We start from the raw sequence: 12,730 nt of genomic DNA on the forward strand, positions 1-12,730 counted from the left end.
GATAGTGCGCCACTGAAAAATATACTTTATTCATTCAACGCCATAGGATGAACCCTAAGTAAGAAAAGACAAGACGTAGTTGATCCTTTGTACATTTCCCTATGACTAAACTATCTCCGTTTACCAAAAACTAAAAAAAAAAAATACCAGCACCAAGACTATTAATTTCCGTATCAGTCCATATTGATATCCTTTTGGTCTTCTTCCTCATTATAGTCACATTCATCTTTCTCGTCAAGATAATCATCACCAATATCCTTTCTGTATCTGAAATCTTTGCTATGTCGCGTACTTCCGTGACTGTCTTTAGTGAATACAAAGTAACTATTTTTATCCGAGTTCAAGTACAATGGAGTCATGGGTAAATCTTCAATCGGGGTCTGTACGGGGATCAAAACAGGAGAGTCACCTCCTGAATTCTTGATGTTAATAGCCTTAGAAACTGAATTTGTGGATACAACATTACCATGGACTTGATTGTTTACGAGTGTTTGATTTTGGTGTTGTTGTTGCTGTTGTAAAGAGCCAACTTGAGGACGAGTCATCGTAAGAGAGCTTGATAAAGATTTTGGTGGGGTTTGCGAGCTCAACCAAAATCGTGAGGGAGACCCACCAATCGAAGTTGGGTCTAGATTGGGCGAATCAGGTGCATTTTGATACACTGGATTTCTAACCACAGGTATAGTTTTAGGGCTTGTAGTGTTGTAAAACTCAGGATTAGATGGAATGCTGGGAGATGTCAATTTCAGGTACGGTTGAAGTCTTTGTTGGCTCAAATGCGTAATTGAGTTGCGCGATATAAGTGTGTTGAACGAATTCTTTCGATCAAGAAACTGGTGTGGCGTAGGCTGCTGCTGCTGCTGCTGCTGTTGTTGTTGTTGTTGTTGTTGTTGTTGTTGTTGTTGCTGCTGCTGCTGCTGCTGTTGATAATGTGTCGGCTTGCTATTTTGATATGTTTCCTGCAAAGAGTTATTGTTCAAGGACAAAAGCGAAATTGTAGAAGATGAGGGAATTAATCTACCATCGAGTTCTTTCCCCACCGAGGTTGCTAATAGCTCTGGCTCTGGATGATCATCTGTAAATCTTTCTGAATTGAAATACACGCCATTTTGGTCATTAAAAGTGTTCTGGAGGTTCTCACCCGCTAAAGACGATGATAGAAGAGATTTAGTTGAAATCCCTCCAGATCCCTTCTCGGGAGACAACTTGTTATTCTGCTGTGAATCGATAGACAACTCATCTAGCTTTGTGTGTATATTTTTGGCAGTGAAACTCTGGGCCATATTAATGTTATGTTCTCACTTTTTGTGACAAAAACTTCAGGTTCAAGTAGCGTCGAGACTCAGAAAAGAAACGAAAGCTTACTCAAATTATCCACAGAAGCGATAAAGTATAGAGACAGATGAACTATTGATGATCTCAAATAGCTTCCACTATATTTTCCAGGGAGAAAGCAAGAAATGGACCCAAAAATTCGGATGGTAAGATAACACTTCGGAGATAGAATTGAATAAGTTTTACCTCCTCATGAAAATTTCGTACCCGCGCGGGCACGTGAATAGATAAGACCGATTGCCTGAAAGTGGAACGTTCACTGAAGAACACACAACAAGTAGTCGGAATAAAATACTTTCGACATCTTTTTTTTACTACTTTGCTGTGTATATCATGGCATCTCGTCAAACTTTCCTCACTTTCCGGACTTCGGCATATGAATCCCGCTCTATGGTCGAATTCCGCACACCTCCGTTTTAGGGGTACGAAGTGTGTATATACTATACTTACAACCTTGATAGCGATTCGATGTGCAGTATACACCATCATGCAGACAAGCGCTTAAAAGATATTATCTGGGTATCAATTTACCTCGTGTATGTTCATTTACTAATATCTTTTTCCGACGTTGCAACTTAAAAGAGTATTACGTTGATTAAATATGCATGTTACAGTATACAGCAATTGCGTCATGCCTCTAAATTTAGTCTAAAACTCTCCGTTGTCATTAGGATCAATTTTGAACACCTTATCGGGATTCAACAACCTCTTTGGGTCTAGCGCCATTTTAACTTTCCGCATCGTATCAACAGCATCTTGTCCCAACTCTATTGGAAGATACTTCCTTTTTCCGTTGCCTATTCCGTGTTCCCCACTTGCTGTTCCCTCGTTAGCCAACCCAAGAAGCGTAATCTTGTCGATAAGAGCTTGGCACTCGGCTTTCTGTGAAGGAGCATAAAAGATGTCCGCATGGAAGTTTCCATCGCCCACATGACCTAAAATGACTGATTGAAGCCCAGACTCCACAATCATCTGCCGGATTTTTTCTAAGACCAGGGATAAGTTTGAAAGCGGAACGGCAACGTCTGTGACCCACAATCTTACGTCCTCATGAATTTCATTTTTTCCATAATTAAGAATCGCGTAAAACGCATTCTTTCTTGCGCTGAATAATTCTTCTTCTTCTTTCTTATCCTTGGCTGTGATAAAATCCTTACAGTTATTCTGCATTGACACCTCTTTTACCACAGCTAACGTTTCATCAACCACAGATTTGCTTAGTCCACCAAGCTTGAAGAACAACGTCGGCACCTCTAGCCACTCCTTTGTCCAGTAGCCACTGTAATTTATGCAATGCATCATGTCTTTGTCTAAAAGTTCTATAGCCTCGGGACGAATACCTCTGCGGAAAAGTTCCGCCACAGTGTTGGTGGTATCCAAGATTCTAGGAAACTGGCCAACAACCACTGTTTCATATGCGGGCTTCACATGAAGCTTTACTGTGGCTTCAGTGACAATACCCAAAGTTCCTTCACTACCAATAAAAAGCCCCGTCAAGTTGTAACCAGAACTGGATTTCCTAGGTCTCTGTTTTGTCTTAATGATAGTACCGTCAGCTAGAACAACAGTGAGCGAGATGACGTTCTGAACCATGGCCCCATAACGAGATGCGTTGATGCCCGAAGCATTTGTATTCACCATGCCACCTATTAAGCCATTAGGACCGCAGTCACAACCAAACAACAATTCCTTATCTTGCATTTCTTCGTTGAGTTTGACCCAGTTCACCCCGGCCTCAACCACAACATCCAAGTCATCATGGTTTATTTGGAGGATTCGATTCATACGACTTGTATCTAAGGAAACTCCTTGTCTGGTTGAGAATATATGCCCTTCCAAAGATGTGCCTCCAGAGAATGGAACTACCGGTACATTGTACCTATGAAGAATTTTCATAATTTGAGAAATCTCTTCAGTAGAAGTACCATAAATAACCCATCGTGGCTTCTCGTGCGCTAAGGGAGCATGTGGTGTGAAATAATTGTCTGTATGTGCCTCAAGTTCAATGGCAGTATTAGTAACCTTAGACTCTCCGATAGCCGCTTTCACTTCTGCGATAGCCTGTTCTAATTCAGAATCAGTACAGTAACGAGGGGTAGAAATCTGTGATAACTTAGTTGTCGACGAATGGGGGAACAAACCTTCAGGTGGATTATCTTGTATTTGTTTGCGACCGAATAGATAAGACACTGCTCCAACAGAAAGAGAAGTCAATGCAACCGTCAAAACTAGCCGCGCCCTTGAATTTACCGGTGCAGTAGAGTAGCGGCGTATTCCACATCTAGTAGACCCTAAAAATGTTCTTCCAAACATGGAATAGAAGAAGTGGAAAAGTGACTCACAAGTCAAGATGATTCCGCGCGTTGGCAGATAAGCTTTGCATCCACGGTGTTTACCATACAACATACACAGGATCACACATTCCTAAGATACATTTGGTGGAACTAACGATAATTATTTTTTTTTTATCTAAGTAGTTGGTTTCTTGCTGAAAGGCTTCATTGGTTTCAAGCCCCATCTACGCAACATCTCAGTGTCTTCTTCCCACCCATTGCACATGGTTGTGAGCATCTTCTCTCCAGTGAAGATGGCATTGCAACCAGCCAAAAAGCACAAAAACTGTTCGTTCTCTTGCATCGTGTAACGGCCGGCAGCCAAACGAATAATAGATTGTGGCATTATAAGACGAGCAGTAGCGACAGTGCGGAGGATAGCATCAAATTTCAATTTCCTTTTCAGATCCGAGGAAAGCTCAGACATTTCCTTTTCCATCGGAGTGCCCTTAATTGGAACCAATCTGTTAATAGGTAACGACTCAGGGTGCTTGTCCATGGTAGCCAAGGTATAAAGGAAACTCACATGATCGTCCTCGGTTTCACCCAAGCCCAAAATACCACCCGTACACGCCTTTAAGCCCACCTCCTGGACATTTCTGATAGTTTGTAGACGGTCTTCATAGCTCCTTGTGGAGATCACCTTGGGATAATACTCTCTAGAAGTGTCAATATTGTGGTTGTAAGCAGTCAACCCGGCGGTTTTAAGTGTATCAGCTTGTTCCTTATCAAGCATGCCCAAAGTAACGCATGTCTCCATTTTTAACTCATCATTGATCCATTTGACCATTTCTGAAATTCTCTTCAAGCCCGATTTTCTGCCATTCATGTCTCTCCAAGCGGCGCCCATACAAAACCTAGTGGATCCGTTTTCTTTGGCTTTGATAGCTGCCTTTTTAACTTCCTCTAGTTTGATCATCTTTTCGGCCTTTGTGCCTGTGTCATACCTGGAAGACTGAGCGCAGTATTTACAATCTTCGGTACATCCTCCAGTCTTGATGCTGAGTAAAGTGCACAATTGAACTTCTGAAGGATCATGGAATTTTCGATGCTGGATTTGAGCATTGAAAATCAATTCTTGAAGGGGAGTTTCATATATAGATTTGATTTGGGCCTTTGTCCAATCATTTCGAGGTCCAGAATTTAAGGCAGTTTTGAGCAACTCACTATATTTAGGAACGTTGGGTTGAATTGAACCATGATCTGCTTTGAGTGAATGAGCCAAAAACCGCCGTGCACTCAAACTGCAAAGACCCCTTTCAATTGTGATGAACATTAGAAACAGAAGAAAGAAATAATGAGAAGATGATAAAAAAAATGAACATTACACGTTGAAGAGTATGTATATATACTGGCATCATAAGACCAATATTTGCGTGCGTATAATTAAGCAGTTATCAGCATTATTTCATTGGTTACGAATAATTGCGGAGTCATGAATCATCTGAGTCGTATAGCTGGCAAGGCCGCTTGAGTCACTTGAGTCACGCACGTGCTATGAGCATTATGAGGGTACCAACCCTAAGGACTGGTAATTGAGATTAACGTCCTGCACAAATGCGCACCACCTAAATTTTTCATTTAAGAAATTATTATTGAAATTTTTCCTGTTTCTTTCTCATCAACAAAAATGGCTCCAATTGTATGTATCATTCAAGTTCCGTGATAGATATCGACATGTTTCACCACCTTGTGCGGGTTTTCCAGTCTATTAATTTTAGTTTCAATGATTGTATTATTGATTTGCTTCGAATGAATGAATTTTCGTTCAAGTAACTAGCTTTTATTGCACAGAAAACCCGTCCCGGGGGCTATGCTGTCTTTATTTACGACACCTTTAGGTGTCAGATAATAGTGCGGTAGGCTAACAGGGATCTAGACCACCAAGAACACTCAAGCTGCTAAGAAGTTTGTCGTTGACACTTCTGCTCCAGTCGAAAACGCCGTTTTCGACCAAGAGGCTTACGTTAAGTACTTGGTTGAACACATCAAGGTTGACGGTATCATCGGTAACTTGGGTGAGACCGTTTCTGTCACCGAGGAAGGTAACAAGGTCATCGTTGTCTCTACCACCAAGTTCTCCGGTAAGTACTTGAAGTACTTGACCAAGAGATTCTTGAAGAAGAACCAGCTCAGAGACTGGATCAGATTCGTTTCTGTCAAGAAGAACCAATACCAATTGCAATTCTACTCCATCGCTGAGGATGATGAAGAAGATGAAGAGTAAATTATTCGTTCAAGTTAATTAATGTACTTTTGAATATATAGTTTACCTCTGGCTGGGTTAGGTTTAATTTACAATGTTTTAGAAATAGAATCAACTCCAACAATTTAGTTGTGGAATGATGTAGAAGCACCAAGTAGTTATTGCCGTTAATTTGAGGATTACGTCTGAAAGTACCTGAACAGAGAAAGGGGGAGCATTTCTTTCACACCTTCGCGGAGATACCCCAAAGCTGTTAGGAAGATTTAGAACATAATATACTATATATTGACTTTATTGGAGTGCTACATAATATTTTCCGAATATAAGAGGACTCCGTGGCCAAGCTGGCTAAGGCGTAAGACTGTTAATCTTGAGATCGTGAGTTCGATCCTCACCGGGGTCGCTTATTTTTTTCTGCTTTTATACAAACACAAAGCCGATATGAGTCACATTGATAGCCGCGCATATTAATCAACAATGTGAATTTCTCACAGCCAACCGTGTCATGAGCAAATGTAAGTGGTGCACATTCATTGGCCTGGACTGCGGGGTTACAAGAACAGAGATCAGAGAAAGGTCAGTCATCGAAAAATGAGCTTTTTTGAATATGAACTGACCGATTTAGATGTATCCATTAAATATGAAGACTTACGTATTATGTCAATTCTGCCTACTTTTGACTTCCTGCCATCTTTTCCGAGCGCAAATAGTAGATGAAGTTCACTAACCAGTTAGAACTGCGCTCATGCTCTATAGTGTGCGTATTAGCCGGTTTTTTTCGCCAAAGAAAGACATACTTCGCACTGGTTTTTTTTTTCTGTCTTCTCTACACCCAGATATCTGCTTACGTTATAAATTCAAAAAAATCGGCATAAGCTTAAACGTATCAACTATGGAATCACTCACCCGCGCCTCTCTCAAGGTGTGTCCCTTTGTGAGATCTCAATCCACTCAGGCCCTTCGTCAGATGACTAAAACGTCTTCTTTAACTAAGCATGCTCGTGCTTGTCCTTTTGCCGGTACTGCCTTGTCTGTGAGGGAGTACACGATGGCATCAAAGACAAACAAGGCTTCGACTGCCCCAGCGTCATTCTCCAGTGGCCAATCGAGCCCATACGCTCTCAGCGATGCTGATTTGGTGGGCAATAAGTTGGAACTTTTGGACAAGGCTAGCAAGGAAACCGCATTTGACTATGACGGATTCATCGAGGATGAACTTGACAAGAAGAGAAAGGACAAGTCGTACCGGTTCTTCAACAACATTAACCGTTTGGCCAAGGAATTCCCAAAGGCTCACATGACTGAGGAGTTTGAGAAAGTCACTGTGTGGTGTGCCAATGACTATTTGGGAATGGGAACAAACAAAGAAACATTGAAGGCAATGCGTGAAACTTTGGACAAGTATGGTGCTGGTGCTGGAGGAACAAGAAACATCGCGGGCCATAACAGAAATGCGATCAAGTTAGAGGCTGAGCTTGCAGCTTTGCACAAGCATGAAGCAGCCTTAGTTTTCAGCTCTTGTTTCGTTGCCAACGATGCTGTTCTTTCACTTTTGGGCCAGAAAATGAAAGACTTGGTGATCTTTTCTGATGAGTTGAACCATGCCTCGATGATTCAAGGTATTCGTAACTCTAGAGCGAAGAAGGAGATTTTCAAGCACAACAACCTTGCTGATTTGGAAAGCAGATTGGCCAAGTACCCGAAATCAACTCCAAAGTTGATTGCTTTCGAGTCTGTTTATTCTATGTGCGGATCTATTGCGCCTATTGAAGCCATTTGTGATTTAGCAGATAAGTATGGCGCCATGACCTTTTTAGATGAGGTTCATGCAGTGGGTATGTATGGACCTCATGGAGCTGGTGTGGCGGAACATTTGAATTTTGAAGAACATTTGAAGGCAGGTTTGAACGCAATCAGACCTGACCTGGTCATGAATAGAATTGACATGGTCACAGGAACTTTAGGAAAGGCCTACGGTGTCGTGGGTGGCTACATTACCGGTAAGCGAAACTTGATTGACTGGTTCAGGTCCTTCGCTCCTGGTTTTATTTTTACTACGTCTTTACCTCCTGCTGTTATGGCCGGTGCTTCCGCATCGATCAGGTATCAACGCTCGACTTTGAAGGACCGGATCGCGCAACAAAAGAACACCAGATACGTTAAAGAAAACTTCAACAACATCGGTATTCCTGTTATTCCAAACCCTTCGCACATTGTGCCGGTGTTGATTGGTAATGCTGCTGATGCGAAACAAGCTTCAGACTTGCTATTGGCCAAACACAATATTTATGTTCAAGCGATCAACTTTCCAACTGTCCCTATTGGCGAAGAGAGATTAAGAATCACTCCAACCCCTGGACATGGGCCTCAACTCGCTCACCAGTTGATCGAAGCCGTCGACTCCGTTTTTAATGAATTGGATCTTCCAAGAATCACCGACTGGGAAAGAAGAGGTGGCTTATGTGGTGTTGGAGACTCCTCCGCTGCTCCAGTGCAGCATATTTGGACTGACGCTCAATTGAGCTTAACAGACGATGACTTGAATACTAATGTTGTTGACCCAACCATTGAACCAAATGAGGTCAGCTCTGGTATTCGTTTGTGACTCTAGGAACCATAATGGATTCTCTTAACTTATTTTATCTCTTGTCTTTCTTATTATCTTTATTCAAACTTCTTCTTTTTTTTTTTTTTTTTTGCTGAAGGATGCTTATTCTTTCGGCAATTTTTTTTAAGAGAATTTATGTCTTCACATTTATTTGCTCGAATGTAAAAGTAAAGTTGTTGCGAGTAACTCTTTGTCCCAATGATTGTATGCACAACCAACGCGCTACGAGAGAAACATCAACAAAACAGTCATCTCATAAAGACGTATATGAGTTTGGATACTGCGCAGTTAGTGAAAGTCTATCTAAATCGGCTTGTTCACTCACTAGTCCCTTCCGAATTTGGGCCTGAATATGCTCAAAGCATAGCACATGATCTTGTGGCATATTTCACAGATCAACCTGGTTCACACACCAAAACTGACCTCACGAATGTTCTTGCTCAATGCAAAGCTTCCTTCCTAAGAGCCAACAAGATCGAAGAATGGCATAAACTACAGCGTATAGTTGAGGAAACATTGAAAGAAAAGCTGTTGGATCAAGTCGCGGCGTACTTAGTTTTCCTTTCTGAAATACAGAAGCCTTCTCACATATTCACAGATACTGCCCCCTCGTCATCACGGCTTCATCCTGATATTCTTTCCTCCCCAGTGATTATTGATAACCCTGGTACTTCCTCTAATAGACAGTCGCAGTATGCGGGAATAAAGAAGTCACCTTTCCAGAATATAGTGGATGATTCAGAAACCATCTTGAGCCTTCAACATACTCTCTTAGGACAGGATACGAACTTTTTAAAATTTGATTCAGTTTCTGGGAGCATTGATCTACCCCCTGATATTGATAATGGTTACGCTCAACTTTTGAGTGATGTCATCGAACCCGGCCTAATATTCAGACATCTTCAGGCTTCATTGGAGCGTGTTAGGGGCAAAGAAGGATCGCCCATCAAAAAATCCTTCTATCGGAGCGCTGAGTCACTCCTAACGAACTATGTAACATTTGTTAACCAGATGTTTGAGAACAAGATCTCATCTCTATTATGGATATACAATAATTTGCAGAACGAGATAGAAACCTTAAGGCTCCTTAATTTTCTTAATCGACAATCGGAAAGAATTGGAGGGTACGAATTTTTAAATGAGGTCTACATATTATCGAAATCCGGCGATACCAATGTTCAGCGAATCTCTCAAGATATCTTCAATGAAATCAAAGCACCTTACTTTGAATACCTTGAGCAATGGGTCATTCAAGGTGATCTTATTGATGAGAATAATGAGTTTTTTGTTTCTTTCAATCTAGAGAAAACACACATTCAAGACATCGTTATATACAATCTCCATCGTTTACCGGCTTTTCTTAGTTTTGAACCATCGACCTTTGAGAAGATTTTCCAGATTGGAAAAACCCTTATTTTTCTTGACAAATACTGCAATGAACTTGACTGGCTCAATGATTATGCATCAAGGTATTCGACTTTTATTTTCGGAACACACAATGGTCTCAAAGACATGGATCCAAACAGACTACGAAGCCTTGTTGAGTGCCAATATTCTGAAATCATGTGCTACTTTACCATAATTGTTCAATCTAAGTTCCGAGTGTTCCAGCATGTGTCATATCTAAAGGACATAATGCTAATGAACAAAAGTGACTTCATCGACTCTATATTTCAGAGCGGATACGAAACTTTAGGGACTCCAGCGGTAAATCTAACATCTGGAATGCTTTCTGAGATTCTAATCGATTCGATAAAGACATCCTCTGTGCGTAGTATGCCGCCTCAGTATCGTGAAAATATTGACGCAAGAATATTAGACCTAAGTCATGGTACAATCGGATGGGATGTCTTCACGTTAGAATATAAAATCCCGAGCTTACCAGCTGAACTATTATTGAACCACAATGACGAAAGAACTCAATACTTGAGGCTTTTCAATTTCTTGTGGGGAGTTCGCCATTTCCAGTTTCATTTAAACCACGATTTTCTCGAATACCAAAGTTTGCACAAGACTAATTTGCGGAGCATCAAGGACAAGTGCTACAAACGGCACTCCTTTGAAGGCATGAAAGATCGGATTGACTGGTTCTTCAAAGCATTGCGTACTATCAACTTGATTAGAAATAAGCTTCTCATGTTTATTAACACAATTTTGATGCACTTTTCCTTTGATTCGATCCAGGATGCATTCGAGGTTGAAATTGTTGGTAGCATTTTTCGTGAAGATTGTTTGCTTGGGCCAGACTTTATCACCGGAAAATCTAAGAAAGAAAGAAAGCTTCCAATCCTCAATGATGAATTTGCTGCAAAATGCACAGACAATGGCATCCTCATCGGGCTTGAAAAAACCAAACAATGGAATCATAATGGGTCAGAACGTACCATAGACGAGCTCATCCTCATCCATCGGCGATACTTGCAAAGGATTTCGAACTATAAACTATTGGATGAAAGCAGTAGAGGAAAATTCTCACAGGAATCTTACATCAACCAGATTTATTCCTTTTTGAACCACGCTTTTACTTTCATCAAAAGCAGTCAAGAATTTGGTGCAACAGTGATCAATTACGTCAATGTCCTCAATTTGATTGGGCTGAGTTCCGGAGAAAAGTTTGAGGAAGATTTGGAGAGATTACACACCCATCTTCAAAGTCTCATGAAAATGATACACAGCGAGCTTTATATGCGGAAAATACGCCCGCTGATGCACGTTTTCATTAAGGACTTACGGGCTGACGTTGACCTCAAAGACCTCAGCAAATTACTTTAGTGTTGAAAACTTGCAAAAGTCGCAGTTGTGTATATGTCCTAGCACCCCACATGAGCATCTGCCCCACTCTCTCCGAATGCATGATGGACCGTGAATTTCGGTTGGGGTACGCAATTTTCTGTATTATAGCCCCGGAAATAAACTTCAAAGGAGAGCCGAGTAAAAATATTTACACTTTCAATGTCTTTACTTGATATGTATAGCTCACCACGCAACGTGTGCGTTGAAGCGATCTGTAAAGCTGCGCTTGTGCGCATTTCCTTAGAACCGAGGGAGTGTGCACAACTGTATAAAAGTGGGTGTTTCCCCAGATTTCGGAGCATGCGAAAAAATCAAGCCTTTTCCATTCATATTTTCACAAATTAACGCTTGCTTTCTTCCTTTTTGTGCTTTCTCTTAATCTTGCAACTACACTCTTTATACCATCATGGATGAAACTGATTCCGTTTTAGTTGAAAACATCAAATCCTTCGCTTCAGGAGGATTCGGTGGTATTTGCGCAGTCTTAACTGGTCACCCATTTGACTTGGTCAAAGTGCGGTTACAGACTGGCGTTTACAACACCACTACTGAATGTTTGAAAGGAACATTGGCGAAGGACGGTTTGCGCGGCTTCTATAGAGGGGTGGTTCCTCCATTGTTAGGTGTCACACCAATGTTTGCTGTATCATTTTGGGGTTACGATGTTGGCAAAAAGCTCGTGGGCTCAGTGAAGGGGAAGAAGCCAGAGGATTTCACAATTGGAGAAATATCTTCTGCAGGTTTCATCTCTGCTATACCAACTACATTAGTGGCTGCTCCTTTCGAGAGAGTCAAGGTAATGATGCAAGTGCAAAGTGGCGCAAAGTCTTCAATGGCCTCTGTGATTGCTGAAATGTATAAAACTGGAGGTTTGAAATCTATTTTCAAGGGATCTGCTGCGACTTTGGCTAGAGATGGCCCTGGTTCCGCATTGTACTTTGCGACCTACGAATACCTCAAGCAAAGATTGTCTTCTCCTGGAGAGAATATGTCGTTGTTTGCCATTTCCATGGCTGGTGGATGTGCTGGTGTTGCAATGTGGTTGGGTGTTTTCCCCATCGACACTATTAAATCAACTCAACAATCCTCCAATACCAATGTCTCGATTGCTGCAACCACGAGAAATATCTATGCAAAAGGAGGAATCAAAGCGTTCTTCCCTGGAGTTGGACCAGCATTAGCCCGTTCTTTCCCTGCCAATGCGGCTACATTTGTAGGAGTGGAGTTGGCGAAAAACTTCCTTGAGAAGATATGAATAGGTGCACTCTAACGCTACATATTTATTCGTCTGATGATGATCAATTTCAATGTCACACAATACAACCGCTTTTAGTATCATAAAACATTGGCTTTTCTTATTAACTTGTAGGCCTTGATTTCTTTACAAGATTTCAAGCTAAGAGCGGCTGCGGTTTAATTAATTTGCGTGTGCATATAACCTGCTTTGTTGGAGTG

The 12,730-nt window shown here is 41.4% G+C and overlaps 7 protein-coding genes and 1 non-coding gene across 8 annotated transcripts; 5 read left to right on the top strand and 3 right to left on the bottom strand. All coding sequences in view use genetic code 12, as the record gives it.

Moving 5' to 3' along the window:
- Positions 1 to 173: 173 nt before the first annotated feature.
- FOB63_002565 (uncharacterized protein) lies at positions 174 to 1,283 on the bottom strand (the record flags this gene model as incomplete). Its single annotated transcript, XM_002616389.1, has 1 exon — positions 174 to 1,283. One exon carries the CDS (start codon positions 1,281 to 1,283, stop codon positions 174 to 176), a length of 1,110 nt encoding a protein of 369 aa, XP_002616435.1.
- Positions 1,284 to 1,983: 700 nt separating this feature from the next.
- On the bottom strand, positions 1,984 to 3,741 carry DLD2 (D-lactate dehydrogenase; the record flags this gene model as incomplete). The annotated part of the gene is made up of 1 exon (XM_002616388.1): positions 1,984 to 3,741. One exon carries the CDS (start codon positions 3,739 to 3,741, stop codon positions 1,984 to 1,986), a length of 1,758 nt encoding a protein of 585 aa, XP_002616434.1.
- A 63-nt stretch (positions 3,742 to 3,804) lies between these two features.
- Positions 3,805 to 4,944, bottom strand: BIO2 (biotin synthase; the record flags this gene model as incomplete). The annotated part of the gene is made up of 1 exon (XM_002616387.1): positions 3,805 to 4,944. One exon carries the CDS (start codon positions 4,942 to 4,944, stop codon positions 3,805 to 3,807), a length of 1,140 nt encoding a protein of 379 aa, XP_002616433.1.
- Positions 4,945 to 5,298: 354 nt separating this feature from the next.
- On the top strand, positions 5,299 to 5,895 carry RPL22A (60S ribosomal protein eL22; the record flags this gene model as incomplete). Its single annotated transcript, XM_066102250.1, has 2 exons — positions 5,299 to 5,310; positions 5,557 to 5,895. The coding sequence occupies 2 exons, from the start codon at positions 5,299 to 5,301 to the stop codon at positions 5,893 to 5,895; spliced, it is 351 nt and encodes a 116-aa protein (XP_065958397.1).
- A 308-nt stretch (positions 5,896 to 6,203) lies between these two features.
- FOB63_005563 lies at positions 6,204 to 6,277 on the top strand. The gene has a single exon. It is a non-coding gene; the product is annotated as a tRNA-Asn (tRNA).
- Positions 6,278 to 6,619: 342 nt separating this feature from the next.
- HEM1 (5-aminolevulinate synthase) lies at positions 6,620 to 8,479 on the top strand (the record flags this gene model as incomplete). The annotated part of the gene is made up of 1 exon (XM_002616386.1): positions 6,620 to 8,479. One exon carries the CDS (start codon positions 6,620 to 6,622, stop codon positions 8,477 to 8,479), a length of 1,860 nt encoding a protein of 619 aa, XP_002616432.1.
- A 201-nt stretch (positions 8,480 to 8,680) lies between these two features.
- On the top strand, positions 8,681 to 11,254 carry SPC98 (Spc98p; the record flags this gene model as incomplete). The annotated part of the gene is made up of 1 exon (XM_002616385.1): positions 8,681 to 11,254. The coding sequence occupies one exon, from the start codon at positions 8,681 to 8,683 to the stop codon at positions 11,252 to 11,254; it is 2,574 nt and encodes an 857-aa protein (XP_002616431.1).
- A 427-nt stretch (positions 11,255 to 11,681) lies between these two features.
- Positions 11,682 to 12,530, top strand: CRC1 (carnitine:acyl carnitine antiporter; the record flags this gene model as incomplete). The annotated part of the gene is made up of 1 exon (XM_002616384.1): positions 11,682 to 12,530. One exon carries the CDS (start codon positions 11,682 to 11,684, stop codon positions 12,528 to 12,530), a length of 849 nt encoding a protein of 282 aa, XP_002616430.1.
- Between the last annotated feature and the right edge of the window lie 200 nt (positions 12,531 to 12,730).

Source organism: Clavispora lusitaniae (genome assembly GCF_014636115.1).
Source record: "Clavispora lusitaniae strain FDAARGOS_655 chromosome Unknown tig00000078_pilon, whole genome shotgun sequence".
NCBI classification, from domain to species: Eukaryota; Fungi; Ascomycota; class Pichiomycetes; order Serinales; family Metschnikowiaceae; genus Clavispora; species Clavispora lusitaniae.